The sequence below is a fragment of the Uncinocarpus reesii genome, genomic scaffold, assembly GCF_000003515.1.
Source record: "Uncinocarpus reesii 1704 scaffold_1 genomic scaffold, whole genome shotgun sequence".
Lineage (NCBI taxonomy): Eukaryota > Fungi > Ascomycota > Eurotiomycetes > Onygenales > Onygenaceae > Uncinocarpus > Uncinocarpus reesii.
The window spans coordinates 7,348,208-7,364,901 of record NW_003052500.1 but is presented as its reverse complement, the minus strand read 5'-3'; the positions used below and the strand labels follow the sequence as shown (position 1 = coordinate 7,364,901).

At 49.9% G+C, this 16,694-nt stretch overlaps 7 protein-coding genes across 7 annotated transcripts; 2 read left to right on the top strand and 5 right to left on the bottom strand.

The window, feature by feature from the left end:
- Nucleotides 1-544: 544 nt before the first annotated feature.
- UREG_02765 (uncharacterized protein) lies at nucleotides 545-1,869 on the top strand (the record flags this gene model as incomplete). Its single annotated transcript, XM_002543203.1, has 2 exons — nucleotides 545-1,657; nucleotides 1,708-1,869. The coding sequence occupies 2 exons, from the start codon at nucleotides 545-547 to the stop codon at nucleotides 1,867-1,869; spliced, it is 1,275 nt and encodes a 424-aa protein (XP_002543249.1).
- A 371-nt stretch (nucleotides 1,870-2,240) lies between these two features.
- UREG_02764 (uncharacterized protein) lies at nucleotides 2,241-3,238 on the bottom strand (the record flags this gene model as incomplete). Its single annotated transcript, XM_002543202.1, has 5 exons — nucleotides 2,241-2,444; nucleotides 2,538-2,717; nucleotides 2,829-2,932; nucleotides 2,981-3,104; nucleotides 3,164-3,238. The coding sequence occupies 5 exons, from the start codon at nucleotides 3,236-3,238 to the stop codon at nucleotides 2,241-2,243; spliced, it is 687 nt and encodes a 228-aa protein (XP_002543248.1).
- A 1,118-nt stretch (nucleotides 3,239-4,356) lies between these two features.
- On the top strand, nucleotides 4,357-6,015 carry UREG_02763 (uncharacterized protein; the record flags this gene model as incomplete). Its single annotated transcript, XM_002543201.1, has 1 exon — nucleotides 4,357-6,015. The coding sequence occupies one exon, from the start codon at nucleotides 4,357-4,359 to the stop codon at nucleotides 6,013-6,015; it is 1,659 nt and encodes a 552-aa protein (XP_002543247.1).
- A 521-nt stretch (nucleotides 6,016-6,536) lies between these two features.
- UREG_02762 (uncharacterized protein) lies at nucleotides 6,537-7,578 on the bottom strand (the record flags this gene model as incomplete). The annotated part of the gene is made up of 2 exons (XM_002543200.1): nucleotides 6,537-6,545; nucleotides 6,649-7,578. 2 exons carry the CDS (start codon nucleotides 7,576-7,578, stop codon nucleotides 6,537-6,539), a joined length of 939 nt encoding a protein of 312 aa, XP_002543246.1.
- Nucleotides 7,579-8,676: 1,098 nt separating this feature from the next.
- Nucleotides 8,677-9,562, bottom strand: UREG_02761 (uncharacterized protein; the record flags this gene model as incomplete). The annotated part of the gene is made up of 3 exons (XM_002543199.1): nucleotides 8,677-8,957; nucleotides 9,043-9,438; nucleotides 9,517-9,562. 3 exons carry the CDS (start codon nucleotides 9,560-9,562, stop codon nucleotides 8,677-8,679), a joined length of 723 nt encoding a protein of 240 aa, XP_002543245.1.
- Nucleotides 9,563-10,436: 874 nt separating this feature from the next.
- On the bottom strand, nucleotides 10,437-13,676 carry UREG_02760 (uncharacterized protein; the record flags this gene model as incomplete). Its single annotated transcript, XM_002543198.1, has 1 exon — nucleotides 10,437-13,676. One exon carries the CDS (start codon nucleotides 13,674-13,676, stop codon nucleotides 10,437-10,439), a length of 3,240 nt encoding a protein of 1,079 aa, XP_002543244.1.
- Nucleotides 13,677-14,203: 527 nt separating this feature from the next.
- On the bottom strand, nucleotides 14,204-16,377 carry UREG_02759 (uncharacterized protein; the record flags this gene model as incomplete). Its single annotated transcript, XM_002543197.1, has 3 exons — nucleotides 14,204-14,248; nucleotides 14,313-16,196; nucleotides 16,300-16,377. 3 exons carry the CDS (start codon nucleotides 16,375-16,377, stop codon nucleotides 14,204-14,206), a joined length of 2,007 nt encoding a protein of 668 aa, XP_002543243.1.
- Nucleotides 16,378-16,694: the final 317 nt, after the last annotated feature.

The window sequence follows — 16,694 nt, the reverse complement described above, 5'->3', positions numbered from 1 at the left end:
CCAATCAAACCCATGCCCAGGTTCCCTCCCTTGCACAACCTTGGCCCGAACTTAAGCCAAGTAACTAAGTTGCCGCAAGGAACCGCGAATGAAGGCCTCAAAAGATGCTGGAAGAGAAGAGCAAGTGGCTTGTGTATCCTCGTACAAACTAGTTCATTACCCTGCATGCATACCGTATCAGAATCCCGCTTGAAATCCACTGCCATGATCGCTTGCTCGAGCCACGCTAGAGCCCACCTGCTTAGGTAATGCCGCTCGAGGATTTGCGGCATCTGATTGGAGGACTAGACCCGTCTCCGCAGCTTGGCATCTGACGTAATGCAGTCCTTGTTGTTTCTGCTGCAACCACTTACGGATGGCCGTCTGGACTGCGTTTCATGCTTCATGTTGGCTGACCAGAGTCCCGGCTCAGATGCCCTCAACCGCGGAATCCCACATCTGCCATCCTGCGTCCCGTTCAATGCGCTCGTGCAACCACCTTTGCGCGTCTTAATGCGGCTACGGCACCCGTTCCTGCCAACCACCCCCTCTTACAGTCGTGACGATGCACCCAAGAGACCCACGGATCCGGCAGACCATCAATCAGATATCTCAGAACATCGAATCTGCGAACGAATCCGCCCAGGAAGGCATATACACCTTTTCGCATCACTACATCGCCCCTTGTTTCGCTGGAATCCGCGACTGCGTGGGTGCTTGTACGGCGTCGTGCTTCCCCCGCCGAGATGATGTGTTACGGCGCCGGAAACGAGGGCTTTCGAGGGGAAGAGCAGAGTTGAATTTTGACTTCTACGATGACTGGGACTACGACGAGGACGTTATGGGCGATAGACCGCTCGGCTGGGGTACCGATGAACTGGACAGATTGCTGGCGGGTAGTAGCGGAAGTCGTGATCAGCCGCGAAAGGACCGACGCATGAGTTATGGTGCTCGCGGCGGACGGCGGAAAAATTCGATTTTACAGCCTGATGAGAGGCAGGATCCGACTGTGATACCAAGTTCGTCGTTTCTGGGGTTTCTGGAGCGGTTCCCATGGCGGTTCGGGGCGCGCGGAGTGAAATATAGACCCTCTCCGGCTGATCTACAGGAGAACCCCGGCGGGATGAAGAGAAATGCGCTCGAGAATGAGCCTCTCTTGGAAGGTAGTGAGGGAAGCGATGAAGATGCTCAGAAAGCGGACCGCGGGGACGGGGTCACGCGGCAAAGAAGCAATACACAGTCGTCCCAGGATACGAGCACTTCTCTAAGCTCACGGGGTGACCTCATTCTTGGTGACGAAGAAGAGGATGCCGTCCCTCTTGGAGATGAATTTGCCATGGCGTTGGAACGGAGATCGACGATTTCGGGAGATGATTCTGCCTGGCCCCGGCGCTCCGTGTCGGGGACCTCTATATCCGGAACATCCAAGCATGTTAATAAAGGTAAAGGAAAACGTGGGACTAGACGAAATACCGCCGTACCCAAAAGATCCCCTGCCTCGTCGCCTAGAGGTGGGGTCATTGAGCCGGCAGGGCCTCCTGTCCCCACCATTGAGGATCTCCAGCATGAAGAAGAACAAATGCAAATCCAAGAGGATATGGAGATTGAACGGAGACGGCGGGCTGCGCAAAAGCTTGCCCGTGAAAGGGGCTTGAGTGTTAATGCCGGGAAGGTCGAGGTAAGTGTCAGTTCCCATGGTTGCTCTTCTATTGTTAACGTTTCATTTAGCCGGAGGATACTACTCTAAATGAAGCCTTGAATTCAAATGATGAACAGACTGATAGCGGCCCAGGAACGGCCCCTGTAGTGTCGGATGGTGTGCAAGACGATGCCCCAACCGACCCCGATTCTACGTCTACCCCTTCTAGTGATCGGCAGGGAGCGTCATGAGTAATGAATCACTCGATTCTTATTATTACATTTCCCTATTTTTCTTAGAAGAGTCCTCACTTGGCTCTCTCCAAAAGAGTCACTGCGGAATACGCCCAAGGCATTGTCCCCAGCAGAGATGTTTGGAAGCCCGCAAAACGAATTGAAATCTGGACTGCTGGCTGGTGCTCACCCGAAGTCTTAAAAAAAAGTTCAATGCGATTGAACCAAAGGCCTTCATATGCGAAGAGTCAACAGATTGCAAAGAAATCAAGGCGACCATTGATTTGAAACGACAACTTTAACCAGCAAATTTATGCTGTTTTCATGAATATACATATTTCGTCTAGAAATGAAGCTGCGAACTAGAACCTCGGGATTATGGGCAGATTTCAGAGGGTATAGCGGAAGCCTTTATCAGGCAAGGTTTCTAGCCCCAGGAATGCAGCAACTTGCCCGAAATGATCAACACCAAAGAAGGATTCAGTCTCTCCCTTTGAGTTCGTGCATACCATCCAAGGAAGCCCGAAAGCTCCGGCGTCAATAGCCTTCTCGGTATTTGCAGCCAACATGCTCTTCACCGCTTCTGTGACAGACTTCACATTATTTATTAGCTTGGACCTTGAAGCTAGGGCACACGAATAAGAAGGCAACTATCGGTTTGTTGCCCAGCGTTGTGCTGTACATACCTTTTCGGTAACGCCTTCTGCAGCCTCCTTTCCCACCACCTGTTCCAGAATCGGCATGAAGCCCTCTGGTTTCCCGATTTCAGGATTTGCCTCCACCCAATGAGAGTGGTAGAGAGCATCAAGGCATGACACCAATTTTCCCGGGTCTTTGGAGGCCATGGCGCAAAGCGCCCGTTGGAGCTATCCAACCCGGATTAGAATACTTATAGCCGTACTTAGCGGGGCGGGATATCCGCTCAATATTGGATATAGATTCGGCGGCGGGTCGAGATATTTTATCACAACACTTACCGCCAGCGTCTGAACAGGGAAGCCTTTGGCCGGTTTCAGGGTCATGGGGACATTGAAATAGCGGGCCCATCGGAGCCGCTCAACGTGGATCCATTTGGCCTTGTCTACATTTCACTTTTTAGCTAGATTGTATCTACAGTAAGTAGGCTTACTGTGTTGCGCGGGGGAATACATGCTTTTTACAGCAATTGGCGCGCTATTGCCCGTCGCCTTGATGATCCCGCCGAGGAACACGGGGATGTAGGATACTTCGCATTTCGCGAAGACGGGCGAGTGCTATTGTGCAAGATTAGCTCAGAGACGCTCAATGACAACGTTCCTTCACGTTGGCTTACTCGTGTGATATAGTATGCCAGATAGGCAAAGGGACTGACAACGTCGACGTACAGCGTAATCTTTGGCGCGGCCATTCCGGATGGCTTTGAAAGTCTTGTACGTTGCAACTAGTTTGCAGAGCAGTGCAATGTATTTGATATTGACCCCGGCGAATGGCAACTCAACGCTCTATATATGGGGAAGATGATAACTAGCTGGTCACGACTCTTTTGAGCAGTTCTGAGCAGCCGAGCTCCAGCTTAATATGTTTTCTAATCAACTCACGCCCTATAGCCGAGGTCACTCTCCCCCGTCATCACATCTTGGTGAACAAGTACGACCGGGTGAAACCAATCAACGGCCCAAATGCTCTGCTGGTGTGTAGCCATTTAGTATTCACTCCATCACCAAGTTAACTAGTTGGCTGAAGGGCGTGAACGCAAATAACAACGATGAACTCGTGAACTTTGGCGATGAGGCTCCCCGCTGAACACATGCTCCTATCAATGGTTTCTCACTGAACCGGGATATTATCATTTTGAGGATGGCAGCCAAACTGGTGTCTACACTGGTTCTCACACCCACTGAAAATGCCGGCAGTGATGGCCTGCTGTTGAGATAATCACCGGGAACGAGACCGCCATCCTAGCGCGGTGGTTTCATCTCCATCACGCTTGGAAATGCGTCTAATTCGGCATCCGATCGCCGGTTCCTCTGGTCGTCGTACATCTAGCGCGATTCAATCCCTCGGATTTCGTTTACCCTTGCGGCATTGAGCGAGCAGCATAAAGGGTTAAATTGTGTTTGGCTCTGATGGGCGGATAGCCACGTCGTGAAAGCGTGTTGGAGATTTAACTACATCTGCCATCCATACCCGTCGAGCCGCTCTTGAAGCGAAGGAATGCTATTACCATGGTTCCTACCGCCCGTGAGGCTGCCCTATCCTTCGTCGCTGCCAACCCGACTGCATTTGATCTTGATGCCTTTGAAATGTTTCGAGCTAGCATCCTCTTTGTCCCCGTTTCCTCATCGTCGCTCGTCTTTTATAGCCGTATCGATCCTTTCACGTATTGCGCATTCAACAGAGATTATCGAGATATATTTGGCTTCTTCGTCGTTAGAGCGCTTGACTGGCTCTTTGTGCACTTGCCGCGGCCTCTGGAGGTGTTGCATTTCCTTGGATACGGCGAGTTGATACTTGTGACTGCCAGCAATGGATTCAGCGCACGAGCAGTTCTTCAGCTCATCAGAACGCGGGTCTTCAAGCGAGGATACCGAAGTTCCCGGCGATGAAGTGCTGGCACCTCGTGATTCCTCTCTTCCCCCGTCCGCCAAATACAACATGCGGATCGTCGATCGTATTACAACGCCGCCGAGAACCTTTTTGGATGATGAAGGAGGTACCCCCGTTGACGAGTCGTTAACGGGATCTTTGATGGAGAAACGGCGCCAGGGCGTATATTTCCATCGCCCTCCCATTTGGATGCTTGGGCCTACCGGTGGTGATGGTGCTGCTCCATCTTATGAGAGCGATGTCAATTTGTACTTTCCCGCTGAAGACTCGGCGTTGGCAACCGCTTGCTCGAAGCAGTGTTCGGAAGTATTCTCTGAAGAGCCTTCGAATTCGAAGCTATCAACAACTCGAAGCTCCAACCTGCCTGCCTCTGCCCTTGACGCTAATTCAGTGCCCGCATTCGATTATCCGGCTCAATCAGCTACTGAAATCGTCGTCAAAGAGCCTTCTGAGCCTAGAATTATTATGGGTTTCACGGACGAATCAAATATATCCCTGGAAAAGTTCGCCCTTCTGCCTCTCACCACTCTTGAGCAGCGTACGGCAATGAGTTTTGATAAAGGAAGTCATCCACAGGCCAAACTTGACCCAATAAGACGGTATAGTCCGCCAATGGAGCAAGCGGAACTTCCACGGGACAATGAACAATTAGCGGGCAAGAGATATCTTGAATCGTGTCGCGACATCAGGGCATCAGGACCCGGGAACGGATTTGCGATCCGAAGTGGATCCCGCGTCATTTGCATCTGCGACACCCTTCTTGACGACGATGAGAAAGAGAAGGATGATTATTCTCATTTGCAGTTTGGTGATGTGTATCTGGTGCTCCGGTTGTATTTGGACCTGTGGGCTTCGTGTATCAAACTCGATACTGCTACTCCGGTCTATCCTACGGCTCCCATCAATCACCTCATGAGTCCTGTATACTCTACAACAACCTGGCCTACATCGAATGAAGCCATCAAATTTTTGCCTCTTTGCTCTGTGACGATAGAGGCTAACTTCAGCAAATACATTCGGCACCACCCGATACATGGCGATGGATTAGTAGCCGTCAGCAATCCGGCGACGGGGCAACTAGTCATTCCTCCTAAACGCAGGGAAAGCTTAGAGGCAGCCGCTGATGTTTTGAATAATGCAGGTGGCGTTTTAATACCACTGGAATATTATTCCCTTACTACATACCCCACAATGGACGAAGATGCTGACTATATAGCCGTCAACTCCAAGGAAAACGAAGAGCCTGTGGGTCATGTCCGTGAATGCAAGCCTCTACACTATGGGCCTGGCTTCCCCAGCACTCTGCCTGTCCAGTCTAGGATGCGGCGGTTGCGGAACAAACTGACAGGAAAACAAATCAACTCGGATAACAATGAACAACCACTGGGAAGAAGACGTAGTGTCCTTCTTGCATCTCTATCCTCGCGACCAGATCGCAGTAAAAAGGAGGATGAATCCATAATCCAGCTAAAACCAGAAGCTGAGGCAGCCATGCAAGGCTCACCAGCCACCGCGCATCGCTCTGGCTCGCGTCGATTCCGAAAGCCTTGGGCTGTCCACTCTTCTTCTATGTTCTAGGCTAGCAGATCACACGTTGCCCCTGATTTTATGCGTTTGCTCTCCATAGGATGTTCAAATCATCTATTTCTGAAGGCCGAAATCTTGAGCAGCCCCAGGTCTTGAGCAAAGGAAACAAGGTCCGTTTCGCTTTCGGAATACATACACCAAAAACGAGAACATTATCCTTATTACGCAAGGTGCTTTATATGTCTACTGGGTGTAAATGAGGCTTCTTAGACTTGCATGAATTCTAAACTTCCTTGTTACTGACACTTCTTGAAGGACATCCTCAGAATTCTATCCTAGAGCAAGGAGATTACTGAGTACAACTGGATTGGCCCTATTCCTCTGACGCATGTCCCATAACTTGTGCCTTCAGAACTCATCCTTTTTTCGGGACAGTACATTCTTCTTGACCTCTTGTTGTTCGTCTGGGCTGATGGGTGCTGTGTCCGCAATCACCAGCTCCATCATATCCTGAAGGAGTCCTCGCAATAAATCGTTTATTTCTTCTTCAGAGTCGCAATCCTGGAGCTTGGTTAAATCAGCTGCCCGCTTCAGTGTTCCAGTCCACGATTCCTGCTCCTGGTCTGCTGCTTCCTCACAATCGCTTGCAGCTCTCTGCCTGGCCCTTTCTTCCACACAACGCACCTCCTCGACCGTCTTGTCTATCAGCCGGTCAAGCATAACATGGAGCACATTCCTCATCCCATCTTCGCCGAACTTGGAGCTTGCACTCGGCTCTTTTCCTTGTTTGCGATCATCTTCCGCCATGATTTTCTCCAGAGTCTCGTCGTCAAGCATGCCACGCAGCAAGTCTCTGAATTCAAAGTCTTCCGGTCCCCAATTCTTGCTGTTTTTGTGCAACCTAGCGCCTTTCGCGGCCCCACGCTTTTTTTTCGTCAGCCATGCCGGGCTGAGCATCGTAGGATTTGTTGGCTTGTACGCGGTTTTGTATAGGCCTTTGGTCCAGGGATGATTATCGGGCTCCTGGATCGCGGGAAGGGGGACTGGACTATTGATAAAGGGGTTTGGCTTTTCCCTTTCTCGACGTGCCAAAGAAGCAAGTTGCTCTTTGGTTGGCGGATCCACGGGAGCACTGGCATTGGCATCAGGGTAGGGGTCGCTAGCCTTGTCACGCTTTTCCTGCTGAACTCGGGCATAGTCTCTGCGGAATTCACGAAGGTCGTCCCATTCTTCTTGTGTGAACAAGTCACTGCAAACTGACAACAGGGGCAGCTCCTCATTCCCGCGTTGCTCACCGACGGAGCTTTGTTCCGGTTCAATTTCTGGCTGATTTCCAGTACCGCTGAGTTTCTGCATCTTATCCATGATTCTTCTAATGCGAGAGCGTTTCTGTTTGTCTTTGGTTGCTGACGATTCACCGGATAGTTCGGAGACTCCGCATTCAGAGGAAGCACTTGGCCTGTTCCTTTGAGAATTCACGAGTCGATGGTATAAATTCCCCAGCTTCCCAGACTTTGGTGCTTGCTTGGTCGTCTCGAGATGGTCGAATAACTCTCCTTTCGGTGCTTCTTTGCTGTCCTGACCAGCCGCTTCACCACTGAGAGACGCCCTCATCGCTTTTTCGTGATGCTGCTAACGGGAGGTCTTAAAGATGTTTCTTAAAAGAGCGAAGAAAAAAAGGCGAAATGTATTAAAAAGCTAGTCATTTCGTGAATGAAGAAACATCGGATCGAAATGGAACGACGAAACCGAAAGCTTTGAAATGATGGGAGGTTAACGAAGTTTTCAACAAGAAACAACGATGAAGGCGCGATATGCCTCCTATGAAGTTTCTGTTGTTTGAAAGAGGACATTGTTTTCACTTTGCAAGGAGGATATCAGGTCCTAATCGGGACATCCCGTGACCCAGATTCACAGCTTGTTAGCGCGTCTCCAGCTTGTTTACCCTCTCACGTGAGGGTGCTTCATCTGGTCCCTTAACAGAGAGGGCTGCTTCTCTCGGGGGCTGATGCCTTGTGTTCAACTGGAATCCGAGCCCTCTACTCCCCCTTATCAGCGGGCCCTGCCTGGGGGCTTTGCAGCTCTAGGACGGAGCCCCCTTCATGGGGATAAGCCAGGGATTTAGCTCCCTATGCAAGGAGGTATTTATATAAAGTGTTGATACCTGAGCTCCAGCCCTGTCCTAAGGTAGGGCTAAAGCAACTTCTGGCTTTCCATGGACGGAAGTATAGGGATTCCGCTTAGGTCTTTGAACCGGGGAATACTGTCCACTACGTTATTGATGCCTGGGGGGGAATGGAATCCCTAGAGAGGGCTAATATCCTTTCTGTTTGACTGTGAGGGATGGGAGACAATCCTTGTCCTATAAAAGGTATGGGTGATTTGAAGACCGATAGTTATCAACGGTGATGTTTCATATACCCATAGTACTGCTTCTAAATATTAGGTATATCTTTAGCTAAAACCAATTTGAGATTAGGAGACAAAGTTCGATAAATCAGATCATCGTTAAGTTCGTGACAAATTTAATAGTAGCTTCTATCAATTATGGATATATAAACGGACAAGTGAGTTATGCATCGCTGCTATAGAATCAAAAGGGATGGGGATAACATTCAAAGAAATATAAGGAGCAAAATCTTGCCTTGCTGCACAATTAACGCCATAAGTATAAAGCAGAAGAAAAATGAAGAACAGAGCAAACCTCGAGCTTCACTTTTCCGTGAAATTCTGGCTCTCAGCTGGCGTCACACCTGGCCTCTTAACTTGGGTGACCTCGCTCAACCCGTTCAATGGTGGCAGGGCGAAGAAGCGGAGGGTCCTCACCAGTGGACGTCCCAGAGGGCACTTGACGAATTGTAGGTGTCGTTGACGGATGCCGCCGTGGCCAGGAAGGTGGATGGTACTGAAAACTCGAAGATACGGTGCCCTGGCTTGAATTCCTTGCGTGCGCGCTTGTCCGCTGGGAAGTTGTACCGGAGACACGGTGGTTACTATTGCTCAGGGGAATGTTAGGGCGCGATCCTCCTCTCCGCTCGCATATTGTCAGGCCATGCGCTGCCGTATTTGGAGTCTAACTTGCCTGTGTGTTTGAATTGGAGTAGAAACGACGGTCTCCGCCCATGATCGGCTGGCGAGGAACTGCGGCAAAGTCTTCCCCGTGCGTCAGCAGGCCAACAAGCTCCAGAGTGGCTATGGCGATTTCGGCATAAGTGAACTGGTGAAGTGCCATTTGGGTGATGATGTTACTGAGTCCTTGGTCCTTGCCCTGAAGATGGGGGACGATGAATCTCCCCAGCTCAACGCCCGTCATGCCGCTGTCCATCTTTTGGGATAGGAGAGCACGGATCCGGGCTTTTTCTTGGGGATCGATCTTTTTGACATCAACGTTCACGCCGCCTCTGCGCAGCCGGTCGGCCAGGTGCGCTGGGATTGAGCCACTGCTACCCGGAACCACGTAGTCTTCGTGCGTAGCTAGTCATTTATTGGAGTCAGTCGGACCTCTAGCTGCGCAGACGGCTTTCCCAGTATCCTAATAAACGGTAGGCTTACCTTTTGAAGCGCCTGGTTTTGATAGCCACGAGAATGGTTTCTTCATGGTCTGCTTGATACGACGTTTGTCTTCCTTTTTAGGCTTGCTGGTGAAGTATACTAGTTAGTGGTCTTTTGTTTGGTGGGTATAGATGTGTTGCAACTCTCGAACTCGTGTTGAGAAGTCAGGTATACCAATGAGAACCTGCTCCAATATACCAGAGAGAGAGATAGAGAATGGATAAGGAGGTAGCGAAATTGAACAATATTCAAAGGATATTCAGGCTTCAGAAATTGCAATAGTACCCGCACTCCAACAAGGAGACAAGATGTGGATTATATACCTAGCTGTAGGAATACTCTAGCACTCACTCTTTGTAACCATAATCCAATAGTCACAATCACAGACAAACTGGTTGATAGGAACATCCCACTGTATGTGATTAAGGGTGATGGAAAAGCAGGGTATATTCAAAGCCATCACTATAATATTATTTGGTTGTTAATCAAGAGTGACGGAGATATAGTAAAACCAGGGATGTAACGGGCCTATGATAAAAGCATAAAGCAGGACAAAGTGATAAAGGAAAAAGTGACTCTCAATGATGGAGTAATTTCGAGAGGAAATTACCACCTAGTTGGATTCTTGTAAAGCAGTGTAATGGCAAGAGTGAAATAGGGCTATGGCTGATGGTATTAATTGCCTTCGAAGCGACAAACGATATTGTATCGGCCTAAGTATTGGCAGTGGAAAGAGGCGCATAAGGTCTATACGGGTATATAAAACAAACGTGAGCGAAATGATATATTTAGAAGAAGCAATAATCAGTCAGGGATACAAACGGGGAAGAAGCTTTGGACAATCATGGCGAAGGCTTGCTCCTGTTCAAACTTGCCGAGATAGCGATTCTCGAATGGTTCAACCATGTTTCGGTTGGCTTCTAAAGCCAAAGAATCCATCGAACGCCGGAGACTGTTCCGCGCCAAATACCCCTAAACATTTTCCAAACCATTACTATGGTCCAGACCCACCACATCACCCCTACCAGCACCCATTCAAGCAGAACGTAACCAAAGCGACTGACCCAACGGAATCTGCGTTTTCGTTTCCGAATTCCTTTGTCCAAAGCATCATGAAGTTGCTTGATAGCCAAAGTACTCGTCATAGAAAGCTGGCCAGTGAGCTGCTCTGCTTCATCACCCACTTTGCGAAGGCGATTATTGAGGGACGTAGAAATCAGCCGGTCCAAGTCGTCAAGCTCATATCTTAATTTCGGGAGATCCGAAGCCGAGAATCTGGAGATGGACTTCTGAACATGGTGAACACCGTCATCAACGGCTGATAGCAATTGTTTAGTGGCTGTGGTGACAAACTCCTGATCTCTAATGTACGGCAAGGGACTGTGCAAATCGCTCGAAGGCCCTATACGAAGCGGATTGAAATCAGAAACTGATGTATTGGCGTGTCGACATATTTCCTGGGCTTTCACGCCGGTCGAGAGTAAATGAGCTTGAATGCGGATAATTTCGCCTTTACTCACACGAGTCGACTCGGAGTATTTGGGAATGCTGCGAGACGAGAGACTCCAGTTGCGAGTAGCTTCGGATAATTTAGGCCTTGCCTGAACGACACCAGATGCATCACGATTGGCCTGAACGTCATTTTCTTGCGGTGCCCTGGGTCTCCTTTGTAGCTCGATGTCTCCGCCAGCACCGGAGCTTTCCGCATGGGCAGTTGCGGTAGTTTCAATATCATTCCCAATTTCGCTGCCTGGACCAGATTGATCATCTTTTCTGGACTCATTTAGTGTAGAGTGATCTTCATCCGTTCCTTGCCATGTCTCGCCTTGTTTTAACGATGATTTGAAGGTTGGAAGATTCGGAGTGCGATATTTAGCCCGATCAACTATCGATTCTGGGATGGACCGTGACCCAGAGTCGGATTGTGTGGGAAAACGAACCAATTTTGCTCTTTGTTTTCGCTTTCCGGCGCCGGTATCGTCATCTATATCGACATACTCAGAAACGCTGGATGCGGACGACGACTGGCGGGAATGACCATATGCGTCCCTTTTCCGAATAAATTCGCCTACTTTAGACACTTCATTACCAACAAGCTCGGCAATCCTGCCGCCTTTGAATATCCCCCGTCGTTTTGAATCTGGATCCTTTCCAATTTTGGTACTTGCTCCAGGAGGGGATTCTATTTGATTAAGCCACGAAAAGGGCTGCTTCTGGGTATCAGAGATGGGAGACACTGGCTGTCTCGCTGGTGATCCAATAGCGGAATATGGCGAATCACTGGTGACGTTATGATTCTTTGTGGCCTGTCGATCAGGGCTATAAAATGGTAGATGCTGCCTTCTGCCTGGTGAGGCTTCGCGACTTAGTGGAGGCGAAAGATTGGCTGTAATACTTGGGAACTTCAATTTATTTACTGGAGTCCGGTAACCGCTTTGAGCGTCTTCGAATGACGGGCGTGAGGCGGCCTTTTTAGGAGGCTCATCGACAGAAGAAACCGACCCTGGGTATTGATTTTGGCGCGAGAATGGACGCTTGGGTTCGCTAACGCTAGTGTCCAGAGGAGGAAGCAAACTGCGTCCAGTATTCTGTTCGCTCGGTTGTATATGATCTTTTGGAAAGGCCTTTATTGAATGGTCACGGTTGACGTGGTTTTGGAATGAACCTGATGAGCTCCTTGGCCGAGCCAAGGCGTTCCGCCAGCTGGATTTACTGCTCTCTCTGGAATGGCTATGGCCAGGAGTAAGGCGAACGGATTGCGCAAATCTATGCATTCGACGGCCTCGATTTATATGAGATGAAGACCTGGACCCGACCGACGTGAAGCTGGGTAGGGCTCCAGTAGAGTAGAGCGGATCGTAGGTTTCGTCAATCGGAGGGGGTTCTAGCGGCGGAGTGGCTGCAGTTAAGGTAATGGCTCTGAGCTGAGTATCTGGGGGAAACAGTTTGTTTCCATCTTTGTCTTCGAGTTTAAGTTTATTTGAACCGGCCTCAACCCAAGCAGCATCGGCTAGTAGATCAGCTGGAGAGAAGACCCAATCCATCCGAGGGCGACGTAGCTTATTTGTGTCATTAGTATTGGTGCGACCAGGGCTGGAGAATTGCTCCTGCGGTTCCTCCGTGATTTCGATTGGCGGCTGGAGCGGCGGTAATTGGATGCGCCCATCTGCTCCGCATTCAGTTTCTTCAAGAGAGTTAACCACGTCGCTGACCCAGCTTCGAACCCTGTCAACATCCATCCAGCCTTCCTCTTCTGAGTTTATAGCACTTCGTTCGCGGAATCTCACTTTCCTGTTCCGAATATATTGGAGGGGATTGTATACTCTTCCTTGAGCGACAGCTTTTGACGTTATGGAAGAGTCGCTTTGTTTTATGGAGCCAGTAGCAGGCGGGTGAAGAGGAGGAAGATAAGGAAGTAGGCGTATATATTCCGTAAACAATTCAAAGTACTGTCTTGCTTTTTCGGCTCTAGCCAGTGTGCCCGCAGAAAAGTCCGGGGGCACCAAGTTTTGTGGCCCATAGTCAAGAAAAGGTGCTGGAGGTTGAAATTGCTGGGGGGATGAGCGGGATGCATGCGATAAGCGCCTATGAGTTCGGCTTTTAGACCGCCCATCCTGATCGGTGAGTGGTGTTATGCGACTTTCGGGAACGGGGCTACGTGCGGGCACTATGGTGGACAGGCGCCTACCGCGTGGTACACCACTGGAAACGGCTCGTCCAGACATTGCCCGCCGACGGGATTCACCAAGGCTCAGTGCGAGGTTGACGATCTGAGCTGGGTCTGTATCGAGGCCCACCATAGTCGGGCCATGAGCACGAGTATCTGCTATTGACGACGGCCCAGGTTCGGATTGAATAGTTGAGGAAGCCTGGTCATCGGCGGAAGAACTGCCGGCAATCACTGGCTGACCATCAGAGGTTTGGATATATTGAGCCCTGAGTTGTCTCTTTGTGACCTGCAATTCGGACTCATCGACTGGACGTTTGGAGGCTCGTCGAGACTCCAAGTCATGACCGGGCCGAGCTCCTGGATTGGAGCTAGATCTTCTGGCATGTAAAGCTGATCCTAGTCGAAAGCTGCTGCTGGCCCGACTCTTTTGTCTTCGTTTGGCGTCCAGGAGGCCGTTGGTAATGGCGAAGTCTTCAGAGCCATCTTCCATGACTGCGTCGAAGCCGGGGTTTGGTGCTGATTCACAATGATTCCAGGCAGCTTCAAAGTAGGTAATTCATGTAGTTGGAATGCTACCCATACATGTTTGGCGTGCGAATCGTTGCCACCAATGCATAGACCATCACGAGGACACGGGGCAAGCAAGACTCAACAGGTTTCACAGATGGCAACAGCTATTTGTTAACTAGCCAAGAGATCTCCAAATTGCCTTGCCCATTGTCCAGCTTCAGCAGTGAGTCCACACAAGCACCGCCGCCTCAACAGACTGCATTCCGGCTAAATACAGAGCACTCAAGATGATGGAACGATGGATGATGTTGATGGTGCAAACAGGACAAACATACAGCTGGCCGTGCAAACATGCCAAACACCACATCAATGAAATTGTTTACAAGCTATTTATATGACTGACTATCGCAGGCTTTGGAGGTCTAAAGCATCTTTTATCTAGGAAAATCCAACAAAGGAATCGTAAGTGTACAGTAAAGAAGCTATAGAAAAGCCAGCTTCAAAGACCTATTCAACCTGAAGGCACCGAAGACGAGCTTCCGTTTCGATAATCTGCAAATAGTGCGATTAGCATTTGGCTTATATATTATATCCAGCTAAGGGCGGAGGATCTCACCTCAAGAGCCTGTTTCACTTCAAGAACCCTCCTTACATCCGCCAGCCAATCCTTGCTCAGTATCTTGGACCATCCTTGTAGCGAGTTCATTTCACGCGCTGCCTCATCAAGTCTGCCCTCTTCAAGGAGATTCTCAGTCCGGGTCAAAATGCTTTCTACGTCATCTCCATCGTCTGAACCCTGCTTTTTAAACATAACTTTGCTCGCCATGTAACTGGCTGCATGGCTGGCGATACCGGCATTCTCGGGCAGCAGGCTTGCCTTACGGACTTCGGTGGCTAACCGTCTAAATCTTTCGACAATCTGAGCGGGAGATGGAATGCCTCGTTGATAGGCAACCGGGCTGATGGATGAGATAGCGGCGTCAACGACTTGATCATCCGATGCCAGCTCTTTCACCGCAACAAGCTCATTAATGAACGGTTTTGGGATATCTGAGTTCTCGAGCGCGCTGCGAACAGCATCGACAGCAACTTGAAGTTGTTGGGTGTTCAGGTTTGTATCCACAACACTGTTCCATTCAGCAGTCAACTTTTCAAGTTCGCCAACGTTGGCAGTCAACTCGGAAAGCTTGCTAAGACGGCCTTCCCGCTCCTTTTCCACAAGGGATCGTACGTCGCTAAGGAATTTGCGGTTGAGCTCTATCGCTTGTTCAACAAGTTCGTTTCGGAGGCGTTGCTCAGCCACCTCTTGGACTCTCTGGAGCTCAGTCTTGATCTTTTCTTGGTATGCGTTTGCTAATCTCTCGCGCTCGCTCTCGTACTCTTCTCGGAACTGAGCTGCATCTTCTGCGCGAACCTCATCGATACGTCGAATCAGTTCATTAGCTGTTCTCTCCATCTCCGCGCGCGCATTTTCTATTTCCACTCGTGCAGCGTCTTGGGCGTCTTGTCTAAGTACAGCAATCTGTTCTCCGAGTCTCTGGAAATCCGCCTTGGCCTTGGAAAGTGTAGATGTAAATCGGGATGACGACTCATCAGCATTTATCACAGCAATAAGGTCGTTAACAATCTTTGTAAGCTCCTGAACGGTAGGTTCGTCCACAAGCATAGAAAGCGGCTCAACTGAATCAATGGTGGGAATAGCTGGAGCTCTAGGTTCTTCAAGAGCGGGTTTCACCGTTTCAGAGGCAGATTTCTTTTCAGTGGTGGGAGCAGCGGATTCAACCTGCTTCTTGGCTTTGGTTTCCTCAACAGTAGACGTTTTGGTCGCTTCTTTAGCCGTATTGGCTTCCGTGGCGCTCATGTGTTTGCCTCTTCGAGACACATCACTTCCATCCTCCTTAGTTTCCTTTTGTCCCTCAGAGACTCTCCAGGAAACCCCACTCTTGCCGGGAATAGTTACATTTTGACCTTCATCCCGTGGCTCAACTGCACGGCGGGAGATTTGCTTTGTGGCATTGGGGAATCGTCGACGGAAATCCTGCTCCTCCACATAAAGCACGGCTTCCTCCCCGTACGGAATGTATTCAGTAAAGAAGTCGTGGAAGTTATCCGATTTGAGGGAAAGCCAGACCCCTCCGGCGTAAGCGAGCCCGGTAGTAAGGATTAGGTAGATCAACAATCGTCGTAACCGTCCGCCCTTCTTCGGAGCTGGAGGCGGAGGAGGAGGTGGTGGTGGCGGAGTGTTAGTCACGGGCGGAGGGGGAGGAGGTTGAGTACGACCCTCGATCGTGGAACCGGGTGAAGTCTGGATAGGGTGAGATGGCGGTGGCCGGGGTACACTCTCAGGCGGGATTGTCGATTCCGACGAAGGCGAGGGCGGTGATCGTATATTGGGATCGTTTGCGAGTCTAGCACTAGTTGTGAACGCATGGCCTCTGGGCGTAAAGGCTGGAATCCCTTTAGAAACGGCAGCAGGGCTTCGCACCCTGGAGTAGCATCTCTATGGTCATATTTGGTATTAGTACATAACCCACGGGCAGTAGACAACGGTCTCCTTGTTGAAGGCCATTGGAAATCGAGAGGGCAGTCTCAAGCTATCTTACCCGAGACGCTTGCAGCCATTGACGGCTAACAGTAGGCGAAAGTAGCTGGCGACTCGGCGCAATTGAAGAGCGTAGCATAGCGCTGCAATTTGCCAGCGAGAGGCTCGTCAATTCAAGTTAATTGTCGGCGTTGGAAAGTTGAAGTTGGGAGATCTCGGGACAAGAGCGCAATTGAAGCGGGTGTTTTCCTGCTTGGCCACGAAAATTTAGCGTCTTCTGAGATCAACTTCTCACCTCCACCAGTCTAGAAAACTAATAACTACTTCAGAACAAACGCTGAGTATCCAATGATGACATGCAATCACTGCTTCTCTGCGATTCGGAACCCTGCAATGCGCCCGATTCGATCGGATACTCAAGTAGCTACTACATCGGAGCCAGTGATACTATGGGAT